The sequence below is a fragment of the Neoarius graeffei genome, chromosome 7 (assembly GCF_027579695.1).
Source record: "Neoarius graeffei isolate fNeoGra1 chromosome 7, fNeoGra1.pri, whole genome shotgun sequence".
NCBI lineage: Eukaryota > Metazoa > Chordata > Actinopteri > Siluriformes > Ariidae > Neoarius > Neoarius graeffei.
In genome coordinates this window covers 86,828,796-86,845,728 of record NC_083575.1, presented here as the reverse complement: position 1 = coordinate 86,845,728, position 16,933 = coordinate 86,828,796, and the positions used below count along the sequence as shown (strand labels likewise).

Genomic DNA, 16,933 nt, shown 5'->3' with positions numbered 1-16,933 from the left:
GTTTGTGAATCATAAACTACGCAAAACATTGGGCATTTCTGTCTGTATAAGACTAACTGAATCAAATAGAGGTCTAATATTGTAAACAAAATATACTCCAGGCTCACCATATCTTAAATACATAAATAAACGTATAAATTCTCGGTGGCACAATAGTGTAGTGGTTAGCACTGTTGCCTCACAGCAAGAAGGTTCTGGGTTCGAGCCCAGTGGCCGACGGGGGCCTTTCTGTGTGGGGTTTGCATGGGTTTCCTCCGGGTGCTCCGGTTTCCCCCAAAAGACATGCAGGTTAGGTTAATTGGTGGCTCTAAATTGACCGCAAGTGTGAATGGTTGTGTCTGTGTGTCAGCCTTGCGATGATCTAGCGACTTGTCCAGGGTTGCACCCCACCTCTGGCCCATAGTCAGCTGGGATGGGCTCCAGCTTGCCCAAGACCCTGCACAGCATAAACGGTTACGGTTAATGGGTGGATGGTTGGATCTCCCAAAAAATTTTGACCGAATAAACCAAGCGTTTGACCTGGGACTTTGAAAACGATCGACTGAAACACAAGCTCCAAAGTCGGACAAAACAGTGTTGGTGTTCTTTTGAAAGCTAGTCAAGTGTTTGTTTTAAACTTATCACATGGTCGTGTCACCGTAGGACCTATAACGCGTGCTATCGGGCCACAAGTGGTCTTCTCAAATGCAGATCTCTATGGAAGACGAGATCAGCGTGCTCTGTATACATTTGAACTCTTTGGGTTGCACAAATTGGCCCCTCTAGTGTTCAAACAGTGCATTTGCATAATTAATAGAATGCTGGAGCGCATGATGTGAATCACACGTGCCCGTAAAATTGTTGCATCACGATACATTGTGTCATGATGCATTGTTACATGCCTATTATAATGTCAGCATTCGAAACTCCGACTCCTTGAGCCATGTTTTCAGCAGTAGCAGGGGAAAGCGGAATGAAAACAAGAATCACCCAGCTGGAAGCATTTCTCTAGGAACGGTCAAATGGAAAGAGTTTTGTATCCCATGACCTTATGACCTCGGTTTCAAAACAGTTCCTGTGTGAAGTCACATCCAGAAGTAGCCTCAGTGGTGACGGACTCGCTGAGCCTGGCCGTGTGATTCTGCTCCAGATCTCTCCACGACGAGCCGATGAAACTAAACAAAACACTCACGAAAACGAGGGTTCTGGTGTTCCTGCGTTCATTTACTGTGAAGTATAAAACTGGACCCTCTCTGAGACTTGTCTTATGGATGAGACTTATGGTTGGTTTTCCTCTTTTGAATTTTAACAAAAAGAATTTAAAAAGACCGAGCCAATCCTTACCGGATCATAATCCAGCACTCTGACTGCTGGAATGGTTTGGAAAGAAATTCAGTTTTCTACCACTGATCCAAAACTGGGCGGCACGGTGGTGTAGTGGTTAGCGCTGTCGCCTCACAGCAAGAAGGTTCTGGGTTCGAGCCCCGTGGCCGGCGAGGGCCTTTCTGTGCGGAGTTTGCATGTTCTCCCCGTGTCCGCGTGGGTTTCCTCCGGGTGCTCCGGTTTCCCCCACAGTCCAAAGACATGCAGGTTAGGTTAACTGGTGACTCTAAATTGAGCGTAGGTGTGAATGTGAGTGTGAATGGTTGTCTGTGTCTATGTGTCAGCCCTGTGATGACCTGGCGACTTGTCCAGGGTGTACCCCGCCTTTCGCCCGTAGTCAGCTGGGATAGGCTCCAGCTTACCTGCGACCCTGTAGAACAGGATAAAGCGGCTAGAGATAATGAGATGAGATGAGCCAAAACTTTTGGTGCGTGAAGATATCGCTATCAAGTCATGGAAATCTGTCACTCAAAATATTCTCGAGATGTAAACACTCAAATCTTAAGAATAGCTGCTTCACATTTTAGTCAGAATTAAAATAAAACAAACAAAGCATCTTATCTCAATAAGTGCAGCAACAAATATATAAATGAATTAAAGTTGAGGTTGCTTTAGAAACGTACTCCCCATTTCACACAAAATAATCCAAAGCGAAAGATTTCAGGTCACTAAACGGCTTCAACTCCATTTCTTTTGACTGAAAGATTACAACAATTCGTTTTGTTTTGTTAAGTGTCATTATTATATAAATGCCATTGCATTATGAAGCCCACGTCATGATGAAATAAATGTGTCCTAATGAAATAAAAAAGTCATTCTGAAATAATTCTGATGAAAATGTGTCATGATAAAACAATCATTTTGAAATAAATGCCATTGTGTTCTGAAGTAAATGTCATGATCCAACAAACACTTCATTCTAAAATAAATGCGTCATTACATTAAGTCAACATGTCATCCAACAAATGTGTCATTATGAAATGTCATGTCATTATCCAATAATAAACGAGTCATTATGACGTAAACGCCATTACATTATTAAGTCAACACGTCATTATGAAATAAATATCATGACATTATGATGTAAACGTCACTATGAAATACATGTGTCCCGAATGAAGTAAACGTCATTCTAAAAATAATTCTGATGAAAACGTCACCATCTCATCTCATTATCTCTAGCCGCTTTATCCTGTTCTACAGGGTCGCAGGCAAGCTGGAGCCTATCCCAGCTGACTACGGGCGAAAGGCGGGGTACACCCTGGACAAGTCGCCAGATCATCACAGGGCTGACACATAGACACAGACAACCATTCACACTCACATTCACACCTACGGTCAATTTAGAGTCACCAGTTAACCTAACCTGCATGTCTTTGGACTGTGGGGGAAACCGGAGCACCCGGAGGAAACCCACGCGGACACGGGGAGAACATGCAAACTCCGCACAGAAAGGCCCTCGCCGGCCACGGGGCTCGAACCCGGACCTTCTTGCTGTGAGGCGACAGCGCTAACCACTACACCACCGTGCTGCCCTGATGAAAATGTATCGTTACAAAATAAATATCATTACATTGTGAATTAAATGTCATTATTTTTTTCGTGGTGCGGTTTCCATCAAATCCTGCCCTCTGATTGGCTGGCAAGCAGGTCCGTATCCTACAGTACGGACCCCAGTTACGGACCCAGGTTACGGACCTCTGGCAACTCACTCGTTTACAACAGCAAACATAGCATTTTTTGTCAACATTCATCTTTTTTTTTTTTAAATAAGGTTTATTTATAAGATTATCAAAAATCTTATAAATTTTTGCCAGCATTTATCAGGGGAATAGCATTAATTTTACAGCATGGATAGCGATAACGACAGTGTTCACAGCGAAAGCGAGTTTTACTACCCCGAGGAGGAAGAAATAAAAGAAAACATTTCAGGAGAAAGCTAAAAACCTCTAACTGTTGCCAACAGCGAGCAAAAACATGGCTGAATCCTGAATGACTCAATTTTGTATAAATAGGGGACTACATAGGCGGCAAAATGTAGTTTTTTCCTGCCATGGAAGTGCACTTGTATACCGAGGAGGAAGCAATTTGCATTACAGCCGTGAATGAGGATTCAAAATGGCGGCTCGGCTCGGTTTTCCCTTTCGGGCGCTCTCGTTTTCTGTTAGAATTTGGTAAAGAAAAAAATAAATATATTATTTATCAGCTTAAGGTCGGTCCGTATGGTGAAATACCGTGACCCCGGCCTTGAATACTGACCTCGGCCCAGAGGGCCTCGCTCAGTACTTTCAAGACCTCGGTCACGGTGTTTCACCATACGGACCTCCCAGCTGGTAAATAACACATATTTATCCAACAAACACTTCATTCTGAAATAAATGCGTCATTGTGAAGTAAATGTCATTATATTATGAAGTCAACACGTCATTATCCAACAAATGTCATTATGAAGTAAATGCCACGACATTATGGCGTAAATGTCATTACGAAATAATTCTGATGAAAACGTGTCATTATCCAACACGTCATTCTGAAATAAATGAGTCACTGAAGTAAATGTAATTACATTATGAAGTCAAAATGTCATACAACAAATGTGTCATTATGAAATAAGTCATGACAGTATGAAGCAAATGTCATTATCCAATAAGCATGTCATTCTGAAACAAATGCGTCATTGTGAAGCCAACACGTCACTATCCAACAAAATGTCATTATGAAATAAATGTCATGACGTTATGAAGTAAACGTCATTATCCAATAAATGAGTCAGTCATTCTGAAATAAACGCCATTACATTATGAAGTCAACACATCATTATCCAACAAATGTCATTATGCAACAAATGTGTCCTAATTAAGTAAACATGTCATTCTGAAATAATTCTGATGAAAATGTGCCATTATAAAATTATGAAATAAATACAATTACATTGTGAATTAAATGTCACTATCCAACATGTCATTCTGAAATAAATGCGTCATTGTGAAGTAAACTTCATTTATATCAAGTCAACACGTCATTATCCAACAAATGTCATGATGAAATGTCATTACATTATGAAGTAAATGTCATTATCCAATAAACATATCATTCTGAAATAAATGCATCATTGTGAAGTCAACGTCATGATCCAACAAATGTCATCATGAAATAAATGTCATAACATTATGAAGTAAATGTCATTATGAAATAAATGTCATAACATTATGAAGTAAATGTCATTATGAAATAAATGTGTCCCTACTGAAGGAAACATGTCATTCTGAAAAAATTCTCATTCTGAAAATGTGTCATTGTAAAACATTATAAAATAAATGTCATTATCCAACAAATGTCATTACAAAGTTAGTCATTATGAAATAAATGTCATGACATTAAGTAAACGTCATTGTTCAATAAATGTGTCCTAATGAAGTCAACGTTATTATCCAACAGACGTGTCATGATGAAATAAACATGCCACTATCCAATAAATGTGTCCTCATGAAGTAAACGTGTAATTACATTATCAACACGTCATTATCCAATAAATGTCATTATGAAATAAAATTCTCAAGAAGAAAGTCATTGTAAAACAAACATGTCATTATGAAATAAATGTCCTGAGGAGGTAAATGTTTATTTTTCAACTAAATATGTGTCGCTATGAAGTAAACGTGTCATAATAAATAAAAATTTTAAAAAGTGCCAGTACGAAATAAAACGTTATGACATTATGAAGTAAATGTCATTCTGAAAAAAAAATCATTATGAAAATGTGTCATTATAAAATAAATGTCATTCTGAAAGAAATGCATCATTGTGAAGTAAATATTTGTCATTACATTATGAAGTCAACACGTCATTATCCAACAAATGTCTCATTATGAAGCAAATGCCATTAAGAAATAAAGGTCATGACATTAAAGCCTAGGTCACAACCGGCTGTACGTGCTCCTACGGCAGGTCTATGTGCAAAAAACACAAGAAACGCACGGAGGACGCACGTGTGACGTGCTGATTGCAAGACAAACTTACGGCCAACGTGAGTCTTTCTCCACGAAAAAAAAAAAGCAGCAATTTGGGAAACGCCAAAAATCGCACGGCCAAAAAATCATACGTCCGGTTGTGACCGAGGCTTAATGAAGTAAACACGTCATTGTTCAATAAATGTGTCATGATGAAATAAAATTCAAAAAGAAAAAAGGTCATTGTAAAACAGAAGTCATTATGAAATGGATGTTTTTATGAGGTCAAATGTTCATTTTTCAACTGTCACAATGACGTAAACATTTCAAAAGTGACGTGAAAGTCTCATGTCATGATCAAATCCAAGTGTTATGAGGTCAACATTTCCTTTTCAACTGGATGTGTCATTCTGAAAAAAGGTGTGGCTTTCCAACCAATCAAACCTGCAGCATTTAACAGCATTACAATTTGCAAAATTGTTGAAATAAATGGAATAACACTTTTGAGTGAAATAAACTTCACTCAGTTTATTCCCTCAGAGCTCCAGGACAAACCAAAAGCCGGTAACATGATGCCGCGTGCCTGCCTCCTACCTCAGGTACTGCTTTAAAGCGCTCGTGATGGTCTTCACGTCCCAGTCCTCACTCACGGCCAAGTCCACGTCACTGCTCTTTTCATCTGGAGAAAAAAATAAAACCGAGAGAAACAGGAATGGGGCATCAAACCTATATTCATCATAATAAGCTCTTTACACACTGAAATTCCTCCAGCTTCCTTGAATTGCTGACTGATGTTATGCACCGCAGAGGGTGAAAGACCTAAATCCCTTCCCATTGTTCTTTGAGGAACATTGTTTTTAAACGTTTTATTACTTTTCTCATGCACTTGTTGACAAACTGGACATCCTTGGTCCATCTTTGCTCCTCAAAGTCGAGGACTTTTTCATGATTACAATTGCCTGTTGCAAATCACATCATTAATTTGCGTGAGCACAAATTATTACTCTCCCTCAAGATCCTCCTCCTCCTCATCATATTACAACAATATATTTAAGACCCTCGTTCTCCCTCAGTTTTGAACCAATCACCAGCAAATTTCACATGAAAAATACCTCTGGGCTACATTACATTGACTTTTGGTGCTGATCTGGATCATGGAACCAGAATGATTCATGAAAAACTGGTTTTTTTTCCAAATGACTTATAACTGTCAATTTCAGGGTTTTTTTCCCCAATTAGTTTTTATTTTGTCCAGCAAAATGACCAATTGACAAAGGTCAACGAGCACAAATTAGCATGATTTGAGTCACAGTTTCTATAGAGTTATTTAATTGTTTTACCTCATGTCTAGCCCTAAATTGCCCCATCCCAACCTTTTTTTGGAATGCAGGACTGGACGGATATTAACACATGAAATCAAGTTGACCGGACAAAACGTGAAATATCTTGGGTTCGTAGTACTGTTTGCAATGAAATACAAGTCAAACTACGTTGAGAAATTGCATTTTCTATACCGTCCCAACTTTTTCCAATTTGGAAAAACATCTGTCGAGCTGTAATTACATTCCATCAGAAATAGCCTGAGGTCTGATGAAGTATCAAATTCACTCAGACATACTAGTGCATCTCAAAAAATTAGAATATTGTGAAAAAGTTCAATATTTTCCATCAGTTATTTAAGAAAGTGAAAGTGTTATATATTATAGACTCATTACACAAACTAAAATGTTTCAAGCATTTTTTCTATTTTAATTTTAATCAGTATGGCATACAGTACAAAAACATAAAAAAAACCCCATCTCAAAATATTAGAATATTTCATTTCGAGTTTGAGTAAAACAGTATGAACACAGTGTATCTCTCGGTCTAGTTCAGTACACACAACCACAATCATGGGGAAGACTGCTGACTTGACTGTTGTCCAGAAGATGATCACTGATGCCCTCCACAAGGAGGGTAAGCCACAAAAGGTCATTGCTGAAAAGGGTGGCTGGAAAAGGTGCACAAGCAACAGGGATGGCCGCAGTCTTGAGAGGATTATCAAGAAAAGTTGATTCAAGAACTTGGGAGAGCTTCACAAGGAGTGGACTGAGGCTGGTGTCAGTGTATCAAGACCCATCACGAACAGACATCTTCAAGAAAGGGGATACAACTTTCTCATTCCTAATATCAAGCTACTCCTGAGCCAGAGACAACGTCAGAAGTGTCTTATCTGGGCTAAGGAGAGAAAGAAATGGACTGTTGCTCAGTGGTCCAAAGTCCTCTTTTCAGATGAAAGTACAGTTTGCATTTAATTTGGAAATCACGGTTCTAGAGTCTGGAGGAAGAGTGGAGAGGCACAGAATCCAAGGTGTTTGAAGCCCAGCGTGAAGTTTCCACAGTCTGTGATGATTTGGGGTGCCATGCCATCTGCTGGTGTTGGTCCACTGTATTTTATCAAGTCCAAAGTCAACATAGCCATCTACCAGGAGATTTTAGAGCACTTCATGCTTCCATCTGCTGACGAGCTTTTTGGAGATGCTGATTTCCTTTTCCAGCAGGACTTAGCACCTACCCACAGTGCCAAAACTACTACCAAATGGTTTGCTGACCATGATATTACTGTGCTTGTTTGGCCAGCCAACTTGCCTGACCTGAACCCCAAAGAGAATCTATGGGGTATTGTCAAGAGGAAGATGAGAAACACCCGACCCAAAAATACAGATACGCTGAAGGCCGCTATCAAAGCAACCTGGGCTTCAATAACACCTCAGCAGTGCCACAGACTGATCACCTCCATGCCACACCGCATTGATACAGTAATTCATGATAAAGGAGCCCCAACCAAGTATTGAGTGTATAAATGAATATACTTTTCAGAAGTTGGACATTTCTGTATTGTAAATCCTTTTTTTTTTTTATTGATCTTAGGGAATATTCTAATAATTTGAGATACTGGATTTCTGATTTTCATGAGCTATAAGCCATAATCATCAAAAAAGGCTTTAAATATTTCACTTTACATGTAATGAATATAGAATATATGAAAGTTCACCTTTTTGAATTAAATTATTAAAAAAAGAACTTTTTCATGGTATTCTAATTTTTTGAGATGCACTAGTACACCTTAAAGATGTTGAGAGAACACAAGGGGAGGAAGAAAGGAGGGAAGAAGAAAAAAACGCACCACCATCAACTTGGTTTCGCAACGACAGAGAGAGACAGAGACTGCGACTAAGGCAGGTGTATGTGTAAATGTGAAAAAGGAAGAAAAAAAACATCAGGAAGTGTGATAAAGAGCAAGCGAGCGAGATGAACAAAAACGAAGGTATAATCAGCGAGAAAGCTCACAGCTACACTCATTCCAGGCAGAGCTACACAAAGAGTTCGGTTCCGGTCTAAAGTGACCAAAACAATTTATTTACTTACTACAAGAAGGAAAAGACATCCATTTAATAGCTTCCAGTCTAATCCAAGAAGACGACCTCCTCGAGAGTTTTATCACAATTACCTGTCTGAACAAAACACCTTTCTTCCTCCCTTCAGACATTAAGTGCTAGAACAAGATGAAGCATTTCTGTTGCTACGGAAAAGCCCGAGTATTAACTCCGGACACGTTTCTGTCTCACCGGAGTGAGACGTATGGAGGATCAGACTACTTCGATAAAACTGCAGGAAAGAAAGAAAAAAAAAACCCACACTCTTCAAGTGTAAATGTGTGAAAATGCACTTTCTGGGGTGAAACAGATGTGTCATCTTTTCAACTTCTGAGAAACTTTGGTTAATTGTCTTCCGTTTCATGGAACAAAAGAAGCATCCAACACGTGCAAATTAAATGTCAGGAGCGCGTCACTTCTTATGACGCTCTTTAAAATCATGCTGAAAAATTAAATTTAATTAAGGGTGGCACGGTGGTGTAGCGGTTAGCACTGTCACCTCACAGCAAGAAGGTCCGGGTTCGAGCCCCGGGGCCGGCGAGGGCCTTTCTGTGCGGAGTTTGCATGCTCTCCCCGTGTCCGCGTGGGTTTCCTCCGGGTGCTCCGGTTTCCCCCACAGTCCAAAGACATGCAGGTTAGGTTAACTGGTGACTGTAAATTGACCGTAGGTGTGAATGTGAGTGTGAATGGTTGTCTGTGTCTATGTGTCAGCCCTGTGATGACCTGGCGACTTGTCCAGGGTGTACCCCGCCTTTCGCCCGTAGTCAGCTGGGATAGGCTCCGGCTTGCCTGCGACCCTGTAGAACAGGATAAAGCAGCTACAGATAATGAGAATGAGATGAAATTTAATTAAAAAAAAAAAAAGCATGAGGCTTTGCTCAGAGTTGGAAAGTTCTAGAGAACTTTAGGGCATTGAAACAAGAAGGAATCAAACTACAATCAGTGTAATATTGACGTTCTGTACATATACAACCCTAATTCCAAAAAAGTTAGGATGCTGTGTAACCTGTAAATAAAAACAATGCAATAATTTGCAAAATCATAGAAACCCTACATTTCATTGAAAATAGTCTAAGGACAGCACGGCAAATGTTGAAAGTGAGAAATTTGATTGTTCCCCCCCCCCCAAAAAAAATATATATATACAGTATGCTCATTTTGAACTTGATGTCAGCAACACGTTTCAGAAAAGTTGGGACAGGGGCATGTTTACCACTGTGTTGCTACACCTCTACTTTTAACAACACCGTAAACATTTGGGAACTGAGAACAACAATTGTTGTAGTTTTGAAAGAGAAATGTTGTCCCATACAATCAGTTGCTCAGCACTTCATAACGCACCAAATGTTTTAAATGGAACACCAGTTTGGACTGCAGCAGGCCAGTTTAGCACCTGGTCTCTTTTACTACAGAGCCATGTAGTTTTAATATGTGCAGAACACAGTTTAGAATTGTCTTGCTGAAAGAAAGGAATGCCTTCCCTGAAAAAGATTTTGTCTGGATGGCAGTATGTTGCTCTGAAACGTGTATATATCATTCAGCATTAATGACGCCTTCCCAGATGTACAAGCTACACATGTCATGTGCACTAATGCACCCTCATACCATCACAGCTTTTGGACTGTGCACTGATAAGCCGGATGGTCCCTCTCCTCTTTAGCCTGAAGGACGTGGTGTCCAAGATTTCTAAAAAGAATTTCTACTTTTGATTCGTCAGACCTCCGGACAGTTTTCCACTTCACCTCAGTCCATCGTAAAAGAGCTCGGGCCCAGAGAAGGTGGCGGTGTTTCTGGATATTGTTTATATCTGGTTTTAACTTGCATTTGTGGATGCAGTAATGAACTGTTTTCACAGATGATGGTTTTCTGAAGTGTTCCTGAGCCCATACAGTGATTTCCACTACAGACACGTGTCTGCTTTTAATGCAGTGTCTCCTGAGGGCCTGAAGATCACGGACATCAAATGTCAGTTTTCAGCCTTGTCTCTTGCATACAGAGATTTCTCCAGATTCTCGGAATCTTTTAATGATATTATGGACCATAGATGATGTGATCCCTAAATTCTTTGCAATTTTACATTGTGGAACGTTATTCTTAAATTATCATCCTGTTTGCCCACGCAGTCTTTCACAGAGCGGTGAACCCCTCCCCATCTTTACTTCTGAGAGACTCCGCCTCTCTGGGATGCTCTTTTTATACCCAATCATGTTACTGATCTGTTGCCAGCTAACCAAGTTCTTTTCAGTCTTTTGTTGCCCCGTCCCAACTTTTCTGAAATGCATTGCTGACATCAAATTCAAAATGAGCATATATTTTTCAAAAAGCAATGCAATTTTTCTGTTTCAACATCTGATATGCTGTCTTTGTCCTACTTTCAATGAAATCGAGGGTTTCCATGATTTGCAAATCTTCACATTCTGTTTTTAATTTATGTTTTACACAGTGTCCCAACTTTTTTGGAATTGGGATTGTAAATCTGTGTCACTCGTGAGGAAACTGATGAATTGTCTTGATAAATTTGGGGACTTTGTTTGTGAATGTGTCTAGATAATAAAAAGAAAAAAAAACTTGCATTTTTGATATTTCATGCCGATGACATCGCTCCCAGTGTTTTCCCGCTGACTAGATGTGCGTTTCCGTAAACACGAGTTTCACCTTATAGCCTTACAATATAAATTATCACGTTATAACCGGATAAAGACTATATTCTTAGAACAAGAAACCTTTCTTGTTACAGCATGAGAAGTTTGTACGTCTGTTTCAAAAAGAAACACGTTAACCAGGAAAACACTCGACCGTAGGACCTTCAGGACTTGGGGTTCTCCAGACGGAAAACTGAAGAACCATGAAAGGATTTAGGTAACAATTTCTTTTGAGAGCTGATCTGAAGGGTTACACTTTGTGATCATCTGACGGCAACTCTCGGGATCGAGTCGATCACGAAAGGTAAAATGGCTGCTGCTGTGGTTAGGAAAGTGATGATGGCTGTTAAACTCAAGGGTGGATGGGTTCAGGTCGCAGCAGGAACTCGGAGTGTGCCGATTCAACCGAGCAATTAGAATTCAGAGCACAAGGCCACTGGCTGGGGCAACGTCTGTAGGAGAAAGCGAAGAGGCATGCAAGAAAGAGAATGAATGAGGGGGAGAGAGATAGAGAGAGAGGGGATAAAAATGGTGCAGGGAAAATAAAGCTGAAAAGTATGAAAGTAAGGTGGAGACTACAAACTCGGGCAGAGCAGTAGGGATGGGCTCTGAGCTGAAAAGAGAAAAAGTGACTGCAGGATTGAGGAGAAATAAGAAAAAAAAAGAAGGATGGAAAACCAGGTGGAAATCTGATTGCTAGCCTGCAGCAACAGAGCCAAGTGTCACCGACAAGGACAAGACAGTGGGACAGAGGAAGAGAGACAAAGGAAGAGAAAAACACAGCCCAGACGGGAGAGTCGTCTGAATGCCAATGAGACAAAATTTTGGCTTCGGGCCCAAAACTTCTCCCAGTCAGAATTTCTCAGCAGGGTCCAACGTGAAATGTCCAGGCGTGCACGCTCTCACCCTGCTCAATTCTTCAATCTGATTGGTTTGAAGGTGCTCATTAGCATAATTTGCTCGAACAGCAGCTTTGTCGAGATTAACGTAAATGGATTACGTTTTCTCCAAGATGTTTATGAAACCTTTTATATTCTGGAAGGAGTCTCCAGTTTCAGTGCTTTAGAACAAATCGGAGAAGAGCAGAACTAAAAACTTGATTTATTTTTGTCTGAAAAAACATCAAGAAAGTTTATATATTAAAAAAAAAGAAAAACTCGTGAAGGAACAACTGGTTACTGGTGCTGAGAACAGAAACTAACTTGTATTACGGATTTTCCACAACATTTTTATCCATTTATAGATGCATCTAATGTATTATAGTATGTTAATAAATAAAATATGGTTAAAGAGGAACTGAAGTCACTTGTAAACTTGCTTTATTTCTTAATTCACGTGTTATTCAATGACGTTTTCGGTTTTAGTAACCTTATATCGTGACTCGTATTGGTAAATAAATATTATACTTATCGGCCTATTCGGTTTTTAGCCGTGTCGAATTTAGTCCGTTTGGTCCACGGCAGGCGTCGCTTATCCGCGCGATCTTCACGAGACTTGTGCGAGACTTCGAAACGTGAAGAAGTGTCAGCCAGGTGTCAGCGCCGCCATTTTGAAAACTGTTTTCCAAACGAAGTATTGCACAAAAACGAGTTTAAATGACGATTACTGCCTACTTTTTTCAAACTTTCCTGATCGCTATCAAAACAAACAAAACTTCCGGCTTGATTACGTCAGCGTTCGAAAGAGGGCGCGCACGTCTTTTGACAATGTCGGCAGATGTCGGTCACTTTGACTTCCGCTGTATGTTTTACTTCCGTCCTATGATGTCTCGCACAGGTCTCAACGAATCTCGTTTACGGCCGTTGCTTTGACATATGGACTGATATATTACAGAGCATATTTCAAACACTCTCAACTTGCTATAGCAGCGACAAAACAGCAATCAAAAATGCATTCCGATATTTAATAAAATGAGATAGAGAATTTTGATCATAAAAAAAATTGCCTTCAGTTCTCCTTTAACGTCGTCACTTCCCTCAAGGACCTCTCTAACCTGTTCCGATCATCGACGGTAAAATTTGTAGATGCCCCAGTTTCTACTGGCTGCTGTTTCTCTAATATTACTGTTAAATCGTTATGATGAGTCTAACTGAACTTAATTTCAAACTTATGAGCGAACAGCTGGTTTAGACACTTTAATAAAACTATTATTTATACAGTCAGACGTTCATATAATTAACAGTTATTCCACGAAATCGAGTCGTACATGAGCTGACAGCTGATGAGGCGCGTAGCACCAAGTCGGCTGTAATCCATGTACGACGAGATTGAGTGGAATAACGGTTTTATTCTATTCACATTCACTGGATTTTGAGAAACAGAGCATTTTTATTTTTAATTTCAGCAAATTCGATAAATAAAACTTGACCCAAAACGTCCGACACAATCATTTCCGCTTAGTCGGACTTCTTAAAAACCTATCGACGGCTGCACGAGTTGACTAAGGTTTTTTGTTTTTTTTTTTGTACAAAGTGCCGTCTTAATGTCGTGCCGAGGTCTAGAACAGCTTTAGACATTTATTTCATTCTTCCTTGGACATTTCAGTTCTGTAACTTTCAAACTTCTTTGAGCTTTTGAACCAGTCTTTTAAAAAAATAAAATAAAAAATAAAAATTTAACAAATTTTAAAGATGAAAAAAGTAAACAAACCGGCGAAAGGAAACGAGCAATTTCTGAAAAATGCGAAAAAAATTCTTGAAAAAAAAAAAAGATATGTTCTGACTATCAAATACTAACATTTTGTTGCTCCTTTTTTTGGGGAGGGAGGGGGGTTTGCTTTCGAGAAGTTTTTAAATTCGTCCTCAATTGCTTCAACACCATGCTCCACCATTTCGTTTTTCTCTACTCATGGTATATGAGCTGATATCCTAGTAGTAGAGTAGCCAATCAGAGCATGCAATTGCTCATATCCAGTGAATGTGGATAGAATAATTTGAATTAACCCGAAAAACACAGCACTGTTTTGTTCTCAATTATAGCTTTCCAGCTTTGCATTGCAGGAACCTGATCTGAGGAGGCTTGTTTGAGCAGTACCTACCCCTAACGACACTCGTTCCCGTACCGTGTACACATGACCCCGAGGCTGTACCTGCTGTAATAAGAGTTTAAACACACACTTTATTCTCGACAGTGTAAGAGTGTCACTTACCGATCATCAGACTGAGGAGCTTCTGGACCTTGGAGCTGACCCCGACCACTCTGTACAAGCCCTGGTCATTGATCCCTGCACACATTAATTCATCACAACACACTGATCAGAGCTCAGCTCTTCCCAACACACTCGCTGGAGTAAACATTACGAGCTGTCCATTTCCCACTCAAGTGTGTGTTCAAGTCTGACAGGTGCACGGCAAGGACACAGGAATCCGTGAGCGCAGTCCGCCCTCTAGTGTCCAATCACATGAGTGCAGGTCACAATAACGAGCTCACAGTGACCTCGGATATCACTGTATCCCAATACACTCTGTATAATAATCATTACATTAATATAAAGAAATATTATAGATCTAAAATGGAACAAAAATCTATGATTATAGTTCAATTCTCAAATACACATGAAATTCTGTGTACACAACATACATACATATAATGCATAGATTATGATTTAAAAAAAAAAAAAATCAGTTTAGCGCAAGAGGAAGCCTTTAATTTACCATTCATTTTTTTAACTATTAATCACTGGACAGAAGTAAATATGGAGATAACGTTTGTGCATTTGTTCCCTGTACACCGGGAATATAAATATATATTATATATATTTAAAATACTTATTTAACTCAATGTAATTCATATTAAATAAAACATTCCTATATAAGGATAAATAATAAATGGTTAAATATACGAACTCAAAAAAAGACATTTAAGAAAAAGAAAAAAGAAAGGAAAAATAGAAACAAAACGATGGTAGTTTCTGTACACTCCGAGGAAATATTTTAAAGACAGGAAGGAAGGAAGGAAGGAAGGAAGGAAGGAAGGACAGACAGGAAGGAAGGAAGGAAGGACAGACAGGAAGGAAGGAAGGACAGACGGGAAGGAAGGAAGGAAGGACAGACGGAAGGAAGGACAGACGGAAGGAAGGACAGACAGGCAGGCAGGCAGGCAGGCAGGAAGGAAGGAAGGAGACAGGAAGGAAGGAAGGAAGGAAGGAAGGAAGGAAGGAAGGAAGGAAGGAAGGAGACAGACAGACAGGAAGGAAGGAAGGAAGGAAGGACAGACGGGAAGGAAGGACAGACAGACAGGAAGGAAGGACAAACAGACAGGAAGGAAGGAAGGAAGGAAGGAAGGAAGGAAGGAAGGAAGGAAGGAAGGACAAACAGGAAGGATGGAAGGAAGGAAGGACAGACAGGAAGGAAGGAAGGAAGGAAGGAAGGAAGGAAGGAAGGACAGACAGGAAGGAAGGAAGGAAGGAAGGAAGGAAGGACGGACAGACAGACAGACAGGAAGGAAGGACAGACAGGAAGGAAGGAAGGAAGGACAGACAGGAAGGAAGGACAGACAGGAAGGAAGGAAGGACAGACAGACAGGAAGGAAGGAAGGAAGGAAGGAAGGAAGGAAGGAAGGACAGAGACAGGAAGGAAGGACAGACAGGAAGGAAGGAAGGACAGACGGGAAGGAAGGAAGGACAGACGGGAAGGAAGGAAGGACAGACGGGAAGGAAGGAAGGAAGGAAGGAAGGAAGGAAGGAAGGAAGGAAGGACAGACAGACAGGAAGGAAGGACAGATGGGAAGGAAGGAAGGACAGACAGGAAGGAAGGAAGGACAGACAGGAAGGAAGGAAGGAAGGAAGGAAGGAAGGAAGGAAGGAAGGAAGGACAGACAGACAGAAAGGAAGGACAAACAGGAAGGAAGGAAGGAAGGAAGGAAGGAAGGAAGGAAGGAAGGAAGGAAAGAAAGACAAGAAAGACAGACAGGAAGGAAGACAGGAAGGAAGGAAGGACAAGACAGACTGGAAGGAAGGAAAGACAAGACAGACAGACAAAGGCAGGAGGGAAGGAAAAAGGAAAAGGCAGGAGGAAAGAAAAAAGACAGGAGAATGAAAAAGAAGGGAAGACTTTGAGGTTTCAAAGTGTGAAAGAACACAATGGACCTGGTTTACACAACACTGAGAAGAGCATACAAGGCCTCACCCCTCCCCCATCTCAGTGCTTCAGACCACATCACTGTTATGCTAATGCCAGCATACAGGCCAAAGGTCAAAGTCACCAGACCGGTCCAGAAGCAGGTACGGGTGTGGCCAGAGGGTGCTTCCTCAGCACTTCAGGACTGCTTAACATCACAGGCTGGGACATGTTTAAGCAGGCAGCCACTCACAACCACCAGATCTACATCCAGGAGTATTCAGACACTGAGTGCGTTTACATGCACATAGAGAAAATCGAATTTCTGCCATTGCTCGTCTGAAATCGAAGTTCTAAATGGCATGTAAACACCTTAGCTCGGCTGAAACTGAACCGAACTTGATTTCTCGGAATCGAGCTACGCAACCTAGATTATGCGATTTCTGCCGAGCTACTTAGTGCATGTAAACCCTATCGAGCTACGTAGTCCAGCTACTTACTTCAGC

At 40.5% G+C, this 16,933-nt stretch overlaps 1 protein-coding gene across 1 annotated transcript in view; it reads right to left on the bottom strand.

Moving 5' to 3' along the window:
• The window catches only part of arhgap10 (Rho GTPase activating protein 10), a 270,463-nt gene that overhangs the window by 87,056 nt on the left and 166,474 nt on the right, over positions 1-16,933 (bottom strand). The window contains exons 14-15 of the mRNA XM_060926548.1: positions 14,519-14,593; positions 5,907-5,991 (exon numbers count right to left, since the gene is read on the bottom strand). Of these exons, the coding sequence (XP_060782531.1) occupies positions 5,907-5,991; positions 14,519-14,593 (160 nt within the window). The remainder of the gene's footprint in view (positions 1-5,906; positions 5,992-14,518; positions 14,594-16,933) is intronic.